The sequence below is a fragment of the Puntigrus tetrazona genome, chromosome 1 (assembly GCF_018831695.1).
Source record: "Puntigrus tetrazona isolate hp1 chromosome 1, ASM1883169v1, whole genome shotgun sequence".
In the NCBI taxonomy this organism is placed as follows: domain Eukaryota; kingdom Metazoa; phylum Chordata; class Actinopteri; order Cypriniformes; family Cyprinidae; genus Puntigrus; species Puntigrus tetrazona.
The window spans coordinates 18,459,995-18,473,831 of NC_056699.1; the positions used below are offsets into that span (position 1 = coordinate 18,459,995).

The following is a 13,837-nucleotide window of genomic DNA, read 5'->3' on the forward strand; positions in this document are numbered from 1 at the left end:
CTATTTATGACTGTAAACAGATGTGATGTGAGATTCGACAGGCATTTCCATTTTTCCCATCATCTTTGTCTGTATCATTGTCATGGGGCTTATTTATTTCACAGGTGCACAAGATGGGCTCTCTGATCTCTTGCGCCAGACACGGGGCAAATGATGTGGTTGATCAGAACACAATGGTTCCCGCTCTGCTGGACATGTCTTTTTCCTGCTATCGTTTGAACTCATCACGGGTCGAACGGTCACAGTCGGCGCTATATTCCGTTTGTGATGTGAAGCAATGCTCTGATGTGCAGATGTTCTCATTAGCAGCACCTACTGGAGATGATCCCGTATTCTCAGATAATGATGTATCCTGCAGTGGACATCCAATGTTTTTAGGTCGATAGTTCTTCCTCTTTTGTCACTGTTGTTCTCATTCCTAAGAAACAACCTTGGAGAATCGAAGTTCTCAGTGCATAATAGAATGTGGTACTTTGACGTTGTTGATGATACTTAGACTCTTGTTTTGACTTTGTGTGATGTTTAGATGTGCCGCTTTCTGAAACCAACACAAACGCGCATTCGCTCGCAAATACCAGCCAGCTTGATTGAATAGCTCCTGATAGCAGCTGCCCAAAAGGCTAATTTAAACCGTCATTGTCTTCATCAGCGACCCCTGTTTATGGAACCTTGTTTAGTTCATTCTCACCTCTGCTGACGCCTACTGTAGGCCATTCAGTGAGGAATTGTATTTATCAAACACAGCGCATATAGCACCAGCAATCACAATGCCAGCAGAGAGCGACGGCTGACAGACAGGACTCAGGACATTGAAAACCAGCTCTGAGCAGGAAGCTGTGAAAAAGAGCTCCGGCAATGGGGATTTTGGACAGCGCTGCTAAACGACATAATTAGATAGTGGTGCTTGGCAGTGTATAAAACATCTGCTTGCTTATCTGTAGAAAAAAAGAAAGGGCGGAGAAAAACAGCCGAGAATTGCAGGGAGAACAAGCTTGCCAAATGTGGGGTTGAAAGAAAGGCCTTTACTTTGCACACCTCGTGTAACGCTGCTGAAGGAGTCGAATCATTATGGCTATTATGTTCAGGTTTCAATAGGAAATGTATTCATACTAATTGATTATATAGTCATTTTCCTTTATGCTTCGTTCTTATCTCATTGTTTGTACCATCTTCCATTGAGGAAGTCTCTTTCGGACAGTTGCGTCGATGTTTTATAGGGCCTTAAAAAAATGAAAAACCAAAACATGTGGACATGGCTTTGATTTCATTACAATAAATGTTTTTATTGATTTTAATTTATGATATCTCTTCCAAGTGTCTTTGGTTTGGTTTGGTTTGATTTGTATTTGTACTGGGGAACAGTGACGCTCCTCCTACCTAATTCTGATTTGGAGCAGCCATATGAATTGGATATTGAAAGCACTGACACTTTTGAAGGCGACATCCACCACTGCGCTTTGTTGACCATTTTTAATTAGGCAGCACATTGTGCCGTGAGCCACCCCACTCCAGTCTGGACTGAGTCAGTAATTGCTAAATTTACTGTAATCAATGTGAAGAAAGCAGAGCTTGTTGGCGTGCCAGAAAACTCCTGTGTGACAAAAAAAGGAAAAGAGAAACATTAAGAATTTACTGATTTTACTGTAGTATAGGTAATTTTTAAGGATTATTTATTCAATTGTAACACAAACATTTTAAGATTTTGAACTGTAACTGTATTTTTTTAAATAATAAGTCCATTTTTAAAGTATAAAACACATTTTTTTCAGTGCTCTTTTCAAATTGGTGCTAACCTCAAAAAATTAGAAACACTGGACTGCTGTGCGCTATATGTCTTTCCCCCCCCCTTTTTATAATATGTCTAGTTCCTGAGGACAGACAGCTTCCTTCGTCCCCAGATGTAGGCCATCATAAATGAAGAATGTTGTTTTGTAAGAGTGAGTTATATACAGAACATGAAGAAATAAATAGCGCTGTGGCTTTGCAAAGCAAAATTGAGACCTGTGGGTTTGAGTGTTTCAGCTTTCTTGGGTTTTAGCCATATTCTTATATTGTGCATACATCTGTCAATTGTAACGCTCCTCAAAAGCATCTTTAATAAGTTATTTCAATGACTTCAGTTGATAATGCAGTTGAACATGACATTAATTCAGGTGACAATGCTACATCAGAGACATATTCTTTATAGCCAGTTGTCAGTAATATTTTTTAAGTTTTTTCCACAGTTCTTTTTTTGTGCTGTTTGACTGTGCTTAGTCACCATTTGTCATATTCATACATTTGCTAAAATTGACTAAAATGCCATCTAATTTTAGTACATGAAAATAACAAATGGCTCTCTCAGGTCGATGCCAGACAACTGTTGATTGTATGATTGATTTATCTGAAATCTTTTTCTTAGTCTTAGTGTGTATTGTTAATATAATGAACTGTTGTATAGGATAGAAGACTACAGTCTGATAGCTTATGCTGCATTGATTCTCCATTTACTAGGGAGAAGCGCAAAGGCTGAAGGTGTCATTTGGGACAAGGCCTACATGTAAATTACTCAGCAAACTTAAGTCAACCATTACATTAATAACCCCGGCAAGCTCCACCTGTGCTCTGCCACAAAGTCTTGCCATCAGAAGCTTCTGCATCCCTGTGGGAGAGTGATATCCAACATTGCTGCCAGCAGTTCCCTTTTTGCGATTGTCAAGTCGATGTCATATTCTTCTAGTGAAATTCCCCATTGACAAACGCGGATGTGCTTGCGTTCTTAATTTTTTCCCCCAGAAACTCTCTAAGGCCTTAATAAAGCAATGCTTTTGTTTTTAAATTATTCACAAACACAGTAGAAAAAAGCCGCCCAAATCCTCCGAGCCACTACTGGAATCCAAGCACCTGCCTCCCCATAATCCACTCTGCTAAGTAGCACTCTAAATCATTTCCCTAAAAATCTCTGTGTCTTTTTCGCCGGATTAATTTTGAGTGAATACTCTCTGTCCTTTCCAATTTGCTTACCTGAAGCATTTCCATGGTGAAGCTTGCGCAAAGACAAAGCGCTAAAAGGCATGTAGACTTATTCTGCGTGTATGTCAGAAGCATAACATCTGCGAGCTTTCATCAAAATCATTCGTTCTAGTGCATCCCCAGTGCATTAGCACCCGCCGCCAGTGAAAAGAGCTGTTATCAGGGGTCTATCTGTGAGAATGGGTAAATTGCAGATCAAATGGGGCCTCTTAGACCTTCTAGAGCTCCACTTTTTACATCCTGTAAATGCCTATTGCGCAAATAGAAGAGGCGTTGTACAACAGAGGAGCGCTGCACTTAAACAAGCTCTGTCTACTGCACACCTCTTACTGCTTCACATGATCATTTCAAGATGCTTTTTCATTTCCAAATTAGAAGAATCCACCAGGAAAAAATATGACATGCTGTGCTCACATGATGGAATTGAAGGCTGGCAACAGTTCTGCTCTCCAGAGTTTGAAAAATTCTAGATGGACATCCAACCAGGAAGGCAAAAATGCACCGTGCTCGCACGATTACTCAAAAGATTAAGGTTTGCACCCCGCACAACACAGACCCACAACTAAGCTACGGTTTTCTGTGCAGCTGGTCAAATCTAAAGGAGAAATTTGCCTTTGGCTGGAATGTTCTGTATAATGTTTACGGATCAGATTGGAAAGCTTTCTGGTTATTAAGTTGCTGGCTGAACTGATTTCAGCCAATTGAATGTTTGTTCAAACAACAGCTATGACTGAAGTTTTAATCAGTGCATTATAGGCGTGACAATTTAGGCGTGAACAAGGTACCTCAGGGAGTTCTTGGGGTTTCACACTGAAGATAAACTACCTCTCCTAATAATGCTTTGCTGTTGTATGTTTGAGTTCTAACTTGATTTAGCTTGATAGTATATCTCACTTCAGAAAGTTTCTTTCTCCACAGGGCTTCCCGCTGGGATTAAATGATGGCCACATTTATACCTGGACAGACGGTTTGAGAAGAAGAGACTGGCATGACAACGAGAGCATGAGGAAAGACAGCCAACGTGTTGGTACGTGTTCCAAATCCACTGAATATTTCAGAATAGGCCTTTTCTTTCTTATAATTGATACTTGTTCCTCTCAAAGCATATGAAAACCTCACATTATCACAGCATAAAGGACATCAACCAGACTAAAGAGGAGTGATTTGATGATGATGACGTTTTCTTTATGGCTTTCATTTAGGGTAGGACATTATTTTAGAATCCCTGCCAAGCTGTCCCGGTAAATCAACTGGTTGCCCCTGTGGCTAAAGAGACTTTATTGATCCATCTGAATTTATGGCTGGTTAATAATGTAAGGGTGTCTTTTTGCGGTGTTAAATTTTAGCTGCATTAGGTCCTCGGCAGTTAAGGATATAAATGGCTGTCGAGGTGCTTACTTTGGTGTTTATTTTATTCAGTCATTTCCGTTTTCAAGGATGACCCAAGGTGCTCGACAGGATGTGTTTTTTGGCCAAGAACAAATTGCCCAAATCTTCGACTTGTTTACAATTGAAATTATAGACCAGTCAGTTGCTGGCATGGATGATAGGTATTATGCAAGTAATAATGTATTTATTTATTAGGATGATGTCACAATTCTTCTCGACACACCTCTTAACATGCATCATTGTCATATGTAATCGAGGAGGTGTGTTCTGAACAACGATCTTAAGAACTATTGGATGCTATTGGATAAAGATGTAGAGTTAGTTAAAACTGTTTGTTCTTTACATTTCATAACGGACTGTTTTGTGAAACATGCTGCTGGTTTTTCACTTTTAATGAAAGATATGGCAATACCAAGCATCTTGTCCTTGGAGGCAATGCAGACAAGAACATTTTTTTTAACCTCACTAAGCTTATCAATGTATTTTTCATTAGGTAACCCCCTTTTATTAATCTGTTTTTCACAGTGAAAATGCAATTAAAAAATAATCATCATAATCATTTTTTACAAATATTGCATTTTTTGATGCAAAAGCATAATATAAAAATTTCATGACCCCTTTAATATATAAATGATAGCTCTTGATGTTCCACCTTTATTTTCTGAAGGCCTCTTCAGGGCCTGAATTTCTTTATGGATGAATAGATTTATTGGAGGGCTTTTACATTAGAAATCATTTTTAACTTCAGATACTTGAAAATACTCTTAAATCCCAGATGCTAAATTCAGGCGCTCAGGATAGCAAATAATCATGTACTGCAGATAACTAGGAAAACAGGTACCCAGAAAGAGGCTTGTTTGTGGCCCTTTGGAATAATGAAAAAAGAAGTCACTGTATTAGGCAGGGAGATTTGTCAGATTAGAGGGAGGATGGCTTTCTGGCGCCTGCAGGCAGGACCACGTCCTTCTGCATATGGCCCACTTGGCCCAACTGTTCCGTGTTGACCCGTCACGTTGGAGCATGCTGCATTATTCTATCAGAGGGCTTTCAGAGCACACCATCTGTTGGTGACAAATCTTATGATAGCAGCTTTCATTATAAAAAAAAAACACCCACAAATTTTTCATGAATCTAGTTCATTGGAGATGGTAGAATATGAATGCAAAGTAGGAGTAGCTTCTCTTTCCAGATCAAAGCATAATATTGGGTGCTTATTGTTATATATATATATATATATATATATATATATATATATATATATATATATATATATATATATATATATATATATATATATGTGTGTCTGTGTGTGTGTGTGTGTGTGTGTGTGTGTGTGTAAATGTGCATGTTTTTGAGTATTGACTTTGTGTCTAACATTTAAATATTCATAGAAACACTATGAATGTATTCATGCAGAGACCTTTAAATATAACTGACAGTGACATTGACATATGTTGTATAGACTATATCTCATTAAAATAATTCATGTGTCGACACAGAGCTAAGGTCCAGCTGATCCCATACAGAACCTGTATTTATCAGATTTAATGTTTGTTGTGCAATTACATCAACTAAATTAAATCCTTTGCCTGTGTTATCCACATGCCTGTCAGTGATCAAAACCGCAATGCTTTCTGAAGCTTCGCCCCAAAAGTTCTGATAACAATAATAAACTCTGCATGGAGCTGTTGTTCAATGCTTTTAAGAGGCAAACACGTGTACACAGTTACACTGAGGGCTTGTGCGTAGGAGTATTAAAATCTGTAATTTTGCATTATGATTTAAATGTTCTGTTTAACTCTGTTATCATGCCAGAAAATGCCAGAGGAGTGGGTGTGAAGTTATTGTAATTATGCACATGTCACAGAGAGATGACTTTGTGCTGAAATGCTCTAAGGGATGTATTTAATGAATAAGGCTTACAGACATACACACACACATTATGTACATACGTACAAACTATGTTAATCACACACCACACACACACACACGTTGACTTTCCATGTTTGATGGGGACATTAGCTTTAGCTTTAGCTTTCTCTAATTCTGGTAAGATTGCATCTTTAATAATAACGTGGCAACAACACCTTTATGTGTATGTGTGTGTGTGTGTGTGTGTGTGTGTGTGTGTGTGTGTGCGTGTGTGTAGTTGCCTCTCTTTTTTTCAGGTGAAATCAAAATATGATGAGAATATCAATAGATGCATATAAAATACAAAGACCCCCTTATGTGTTGTTTTGTTTTGAAAACTTTCTATTTTGTGTACATCAAAGAAGATCTCTTGCATTGAATTTGCTGTTCTCAGTCAGAATGTTTTTTGTAGATCAGACAAAAGATCTGTCGGAATGCATTAATTACATTGGTAGGATAGTGGTTTGGTGTTGACTTCAGTCTGTCAAGAGAAAATTCCTCATAGGAGTATGGAAATCAAAGTTGGAATGGCAGAAAATCCGGTACTCTCTGTATAAATATCCTATTTTCAGTGAGGAAGTCAAAACTGCAGCATGAGCAGTAATTAACATTTTGATCAGTTTCAAATCTCTTGTGCAGGTAAATGAGAGAATATTGCTATCAGCACTCCGTAGACTGTTTGGCTTAAATATGAAATATATTAATAATGTCAGGGAGTCCTTTGGTTTCAAGTAATTCAGAAATCCGTTAATAAACCATTTTTTAATCATTTTCGAATAGTGTTCTCTTAAACGTGTACCATATTTAATAGTTTCTTTTGAAAATCGAACCTTTTTTATGGTTGAAGAGAAAAGGCGTGTGTGTATACTTGTGCGAGAGCTGTATTGGGGATGCTAGATTTAAATTTTCAGGTTTAGCATTTAAATATTCAAGAGAGGATAAAATGTTGTTTAATGATTCAGGCAAACAGCTGTTCTCAGGGGGATATTAGTGCCACTGATCGGTCAATTACCTACTCTGGACATAAGGAAACCATTCAAAAAATAATTTCTGATGAAAATTTGCTGTGCAGCCTACATTGCCACCACGGGCAAATTATCACGTTTCATCAAAGAGTGCATGTCTTCTCAAAACTGAAATGCTGTGCACTGCTTCAGACTGCTTGAGACATGTTTTTTAGCACTTTAAAGAGATAGCTCTCGTCTTCTCACCCTTATGGCATTTAAAGTTTATGTGAGTTTTCTTTTCCTGTAGGAATAAAAAAAAAAAAAGTTTAGAAAAAAGTTTTGGAGAATTTAAACTACAAATTTAAAATATAGTGGCTTATTTTAGTGTGAGGTGCGCGCATAAAACATTTCATGCAAACGTAATATATATCTATCAGTTTGAACTTTTGTTTTGGCTGTTTGTATCGAAGACCTGAGTTATCATTTTTATTACTGTGGAATTTTTTTTTTTTTCTGTGCAATAGTAGTGTATTTCTCTTATAATTCCTTCAAGTTAAATGTAACTTTTATTTTGATGGGTTGTCATGAAGACCTTTGGGTTTCTGTGTATATGATATGACCTTGTTTATAGTATTTCTTTAGTATTTATAGTAAAGTGACTCCTTGAGCTTGACACATGCTTCAGAACTCATCATAGTTGGGTAAACAGTGGTAAACAAGGGACTGTATCAAATATATTTGTCAATTTTTTCCCCCTTACATTCCCATTTGGGCAATAAGCAAAAGCCATAGTGTTTACATGGTCTTTTGCACTTTAATATTCACATACATTATATCATTATAATCATATCAACATTTTATTTATTTTACAGCTTTATTCAGTGACATAAAGCAATTCATACTGTAAAACGACTAGATTCTGTGATTCCAATACATGGGCTGCACATGGTTTTTTAAGCTATGTAAAAAAAAATTGTTGTGTGGGTTAAAGGTAAAGATCCCATATTGCCAAATCAGATTTTTTTTCTTCATGCTAAGTGAGGTTTAGGGGCTACGTAACTATCATACAAGCTTTAAAATGAATAAAATAATGAATAAAATATTTCCCAAAAGCGTCGTTAGCCATCTATGATCACAAATTCCGTTGTTAACAATATAGTTCAATGATTTGGTGTATACCGAAGCCATAGTTCAAACAAACATTCACAAACAGCTTTGCAAACCTGCGGTGGAAACTACAGCTCTTGACCTGTGGTTATAATCATAGTAAGACACGTGGGCTTGCTTATAAATTATGCCCTTTTGCATAATAAGCAAGCTAGCATGCAGTACAATCTGTAGCTTCCATTTTATGCAAATATAAATGCATTTATTTTTGCATATGTCATCAATTCGGATCATTTCTGATAAGGGCACATGTGTATAAATGCCTAAAGGAACCCTAACTAAACCCGCTGCCTTGAACCGCTTGTGCATACTACTATACCAGGGCTAATATTTTTTTTAGTTACCGACCATTCGTGACTTCTACTAGCCAAAAATAAATAAATAAAATGATTTTTTAACCAATTTGTACATTTTATTAATCATTTATATAGACAGGGCAGTGATATTGAAGTGAGGCATAAATGGAAATTTTTTTTTAATTATTATCTGTTTTTTTGTAAATATAAAAATGTTGGAAAAAACACAGTAAGCTACTTTTAAACCTGAAAGTAACCCTCCAGTTGGTGGAAGCAAGAGACTTTCGAAATGAGCGAGTCATTGAGTTATTTATTCAAACAAATTTATTATTATTTATTCAGTCTCAGGCTAATTCGCTCCTATCCTTATGCTGTGATCTTTGTTTGGAACTAGTTTTTATAGGCTAACCAAATCGAGCAGAAATGGTCTAAATTGTTGAGCGCTTAACATTAACTACTCGTTTGAACTCTTTCGTAAAATCAATGTCAAATTTATAATCAAACTGGTTTTCAGGGGGGTAAATGAACTCTCTTGTGTTGCTTAACTAGGCATAGGGTTATAAATATTAAAAACGGCCTTTTAACCGCAGTATGTTTCTTCTTTGACGCGGTGTGTTAGGCTACTTTCAATAGATTCTCTCTGTGCTGGAGCTAGCTGTTTGAACACACATTCGTTTACTTTGACTAAAAAGCTAGAGGAGATCACCAGCTTAGTACATTTGCGATCATTAAAACGGCTTTTTTTCGTTTTAAGATGTTATTTTTATTACAGACTACTGTACTGATTCAAATTAGTGAGCAACAATTAGTTATTTTACCGCTCTGCATGCCTACCCTGACATGCTCTCGCACATTAACAGGTTGCAGCATCTCTCTCTGTTGGCATCCTCTCAAAAACAAGGAATTGAAAACCCATTTACATTTGTAATATTTGTAAATGCACACTTTATTGAGCTTTCCGCATGCATTGCCGATATGCAGGCTACTATAGGCTATAGCTGAACAAAGTCAGCACTGTGATTTAATTAGTTTTACAAAAGTAAATTAAAAAAAAAACTAATTGAGTGATGCAAGAGCAAGAGTGGTCATTCATGCTTATTAGCATTTATATTTTGTTTTTCGAATTGACAGCTTAGGATATTTCAATCCCGCATTTCAATCTGCTTAATAAGTAGCTATATGAATGATGTTCCACTATTATGACCAAAAACAACCATGTTCTTATGCTATTACAAGAAAATAATCCAATTGCCAGCACGCTCGTCTAATTTATCATGTCAGAGTATTTTCAGTCAGTCAGGTGTGCTTTAAAATGCCTTTAAATGGCAATATTTCATACCAAATAAATCGTTATTTAAAAAAAAATATATGGCTGTATTATTTTTGCTGCTCTGAATATTTTTTACATTTCTTTTGGTTGAAACAAATTTTGAGTGTTTTTTATTATTATTTTATCCTCTTTAATGGTGTATTTTACTGTTGTATGCTTTTAAGTAAAGCATTTTAGGATGCAGTATTTAAAGATTATTGTTATTTTATTATCGTGAAATTATTACATTGTCTAGCTGTAGGTTTCTTAATAAAATGAAATATATAAATGTGAATGTCATCAAAATCTGTACTGTTGGTGGCCACAGCCTAATGTTGTTGTTTGTAAGTGATTTTTTAAGAAAAATAGCACGTGAAGTTGGCTGTATTCAATATGTGGAGAATATTGAAACATTAACAAGACTGACGATGGCATTTTAGTGCAACTCTAAATAATTAAACAAATAAACAAACAAACAAACATGTAAATAAATAAATGTTGAAATTATGAGAATAAAGTCATTGCCATATTGATAAGAGCGAAGTCATAGTAATATGAGATCAAAGTAATAATAGGCTATTTTGAGAATAAAGACATAGCATGATGTACTACTGCGTTAAAAACAGAAATCTAAGACATTTTCAAGAAAAAATGAGAATAAAGTTATAGCAATATAAAAATAAATTTAAAATATTTTGAGAATAAAATCAAAAGCACACAAAGACGTAGCCAAAACAATATGACCAGGATAGTAGATTAGAGAGCCTATGAATGCCTGTTAAAAATACCCAGAACAAATTGAATCCTTTGTATCCATTGCCTTACAACTTTAACAACCCTTGAAATTGCAGGAACTAACCTCACAATTGTTAATGAGAGGCAGTTGTTTGTGTCGCTTTGTAAACTGGCCAAGCGACCTTTAACCTCCTCCACCATATGAATTAAGTTGAGGAGAGCAGGCTTGGACCCAGGGGGGTTTACAACCAGATACATTTTAAAATAAAATGCTTCTAAAAATAGGTTAAATACCTTTTAATATATATATATATATATATATATATATATATATATATATATATATATATATATATATAATTCAGCATTTTCTATTGATATTATCTATTAGCTACAGTGATGGGCAGGCTCCTCTTAAAGCAGTGGTCAGTTATTATTAAACATCTTAAAAACAAGATGATCACTATAAGTTAATTACATTATTATTTTTATCATTTACTTTTTTGACAACAACAACAATAACAATAATTATAATAATAGGCCTAATAATAATAATAATAATGATGATAGTAAAAGTACAGCGTTTGTCGTGTGCCATGTGTTCTGTGACCTACTTTAGTTAATTGTCTTAGTGTTTTCACCTGTGTCTTATTTTAGTATTTACATTGAGTATTTAAGTCCTGTGATTTCAGTTCTGTTTGTCAGTTCATCTGTCTATCTGCCTGTTTGCCTGCCTGCCCGGGGTACTTGTCCTGTATATGTGTTTGATTAAACTCGTTCATTTGGATATTCTCCTCAAGTGCTCCTTCACCCCTAAACCACATCGTGACAGTTTTCCTATAAAAAAAAAAAAAAATGTAATTAAAAAAAAGTGTATCTCATGGCCAATGGCCAAAATAACTTTTTTTTTTTTTTAAGAAAACAAAAAACTGTTAATGAAAAGTTTTCTTTTTTTTTTTTTCAAGAAATTTTTACTTTTTACTGTTTACTTGAATGGTTAAAAATACTAATTATAGGTCTATAAAACTGGAAAAGGCTTTTATTAATGTTTTAAGAAATGATTTAGGCTAAAATAAGATTATTAATGCAATATTTAAAAAAAAACTATATACAACTATGCTATTTCCGTTCCTTTCTAAAATATAATATAACAGCACAGTGATGTGGTGCTCATGCTGAATGGCACAGACTGCATGGACCATTTAAATAGTTATGTTTCTTTAACTAAATTTTTATTCTGATTAGGTTGTGATGTCAACTTAGTATAATATGTTGCGTTTGCTTGAGTTTCCTACATAATCACTGTTTTTTTTTCATTCTATAAAAGCCATATCACTCGCGTTAAAAGGTAAAGAAAAAGCTGTAGGCTGCTTACTCATTGTGTCACTCTCTCACGGTTGCAAAAATAAAAAATAAACATAGGGTGCTTGTTCTCTTAGGGTAAGCAGCCTTTGTCAGCAAAACAAGATATTTGTACATTTAAATTAAACTGAAGTACCGAATTACTTTTATTGTCTGTAGTTTGTTGCTGTCTTTTTTAGTAGTAATTGTGTATTAAACAAGGGGAGTGTGAACGTATGTTTTAGATCTTTTTTTTGGTATATAAATTTAAAAATAAGTGCAGTAAAATAATGCTTTTTTACAATACTTTATTGAGCCTTTTCTGATAAGAAGTGAGTAAACTCAGGGCTTAATTTGTGCCGGAACAAGCTGGATCCGGATCTGGCACTTCTGAAATCCGATCCGGGACCTCATTTCTGTGGATCCCCCTCCTGACAATAAAAAAAACTTTAATCTTCTATTATAAGCGCACTTGCTGCACATTTACATTTGAAATCTACATTTGAAACGACTCGGCTGCTTTGCTCTCACAAGACCGAACAAGATAATCTTGACTTGCCAGGGGCAATTTTTTTTTAAATAAAACTCTAAAAAGGTGTACAATATGGGACCTTTAAGTTACAGCCACTAGTAAGAAGAGTATACAGTTAATAGTTTCCTTGTTAGTACACTCTATATAGCGCTCTTCTTGGATACTGAATAGCATCGGTATGACAGTACAGTATTGTATTTAAAATACTGCAGCGTTACAATACTTACAATACACTTTTGTTGTATGGAAAAGAACGGCACACACTGCAGAATAACTCAATGGAATAAGGCATAAGGATTAGAATAACATGAGGGTGAATAGATGACAGAATTAGAATTTTTATTTGAATATTCCATTAAGTAATGTTAAGTAGGATTTCCATCAACTGTGACAGACCAGGCACAGTGGGAAGCGGCTGAGACCATAATGTACACTGCAGACCCAGCAACTCAGTCAGCATGTCGAGCATTCATACTGGAGTGTGTCTGGTCAGCATTCATGGAAAAGGCCAGGCTCGTTGGTTAAGTTGCTTCAGCTATTCAGTCATAAAATAATACTAAAATAAATTGTCAGTTTTCACAGCGGTGCACGTTCATTGTTAGTACACACGTGCTCACCTTGTCAACATATCGGCTGTGCTCAGCATGGTTGCTGATGTCTGACCGCATCTGTTTCAGGAAAAGGGGAGCATGGGAAACCGTACCCGCTAGCGGAGGACGAGTGTGATGACTCAGTTTACAAAGAGAATGGCTTCAACATCTACGTCAGCAACAATATCGCCCTGGACCGCTCCCTTCCTGACATCAGACATCCAAAGTGAGTAGAGCCGATTCTCACAGCGCGTTCACAGTAACCAGCCTCTAGAGCTGCACAGCTTGAGCTAGACATCAGCATCGTTTTAATGATCCGTGGCAGGCCATACTTAAACAAAGTGTTTTAATTAATGATTCTGTCCTAAATGAGGAATTAATCTCATTTGGATTAATTAGCTTAGCGATTTCATGGCTGATAGATTTATTGCCTTTGTTTACTACCTTTTTGCTGTCATATAACATCAAAACAAGCAGGGATGATTTTTTTTTTTTTTTAGTTAGTTAGTTTTTGTTAGCTTAAAGATTTGAGATATGAACATAACCAACCCCGGTTATTTTATTATCATGTCATGAGCCTAATAAAATGTATTTTGCTTGTTTATATT

At 35.7% G+C, this 13,837-nt stretch overlaps 1 protein-coding gene across 2 annotated transcripts in view; it reads left to right on the plus strand.

The window, feature by feature from the left end:
* galntl6 (polypeptide N-acetylgalactosaminyltransferase like 6) overlaps positions 1-13,837 on the plus strand; it is a 146,450-nt gene that overhangs the window by 28,857 nt on the left and 103,756 nt on the right. For both annotated transcript variants that reach the window (XM_043241787.1, XM_043241715.1), the window contains exons 3-4: positions 3,931-4,039; positions 13,317-13,455. In XM_043241787.1, coding sequence (XP_043097722.1) covers positions 3,931-4,039; positions 13,317-13,455 — 248 coding nt within the window. The remainder of the gene's footprint in view (positions 1-3,930; positions 4,040-13,316; positions 13,456-13,837) is intronic.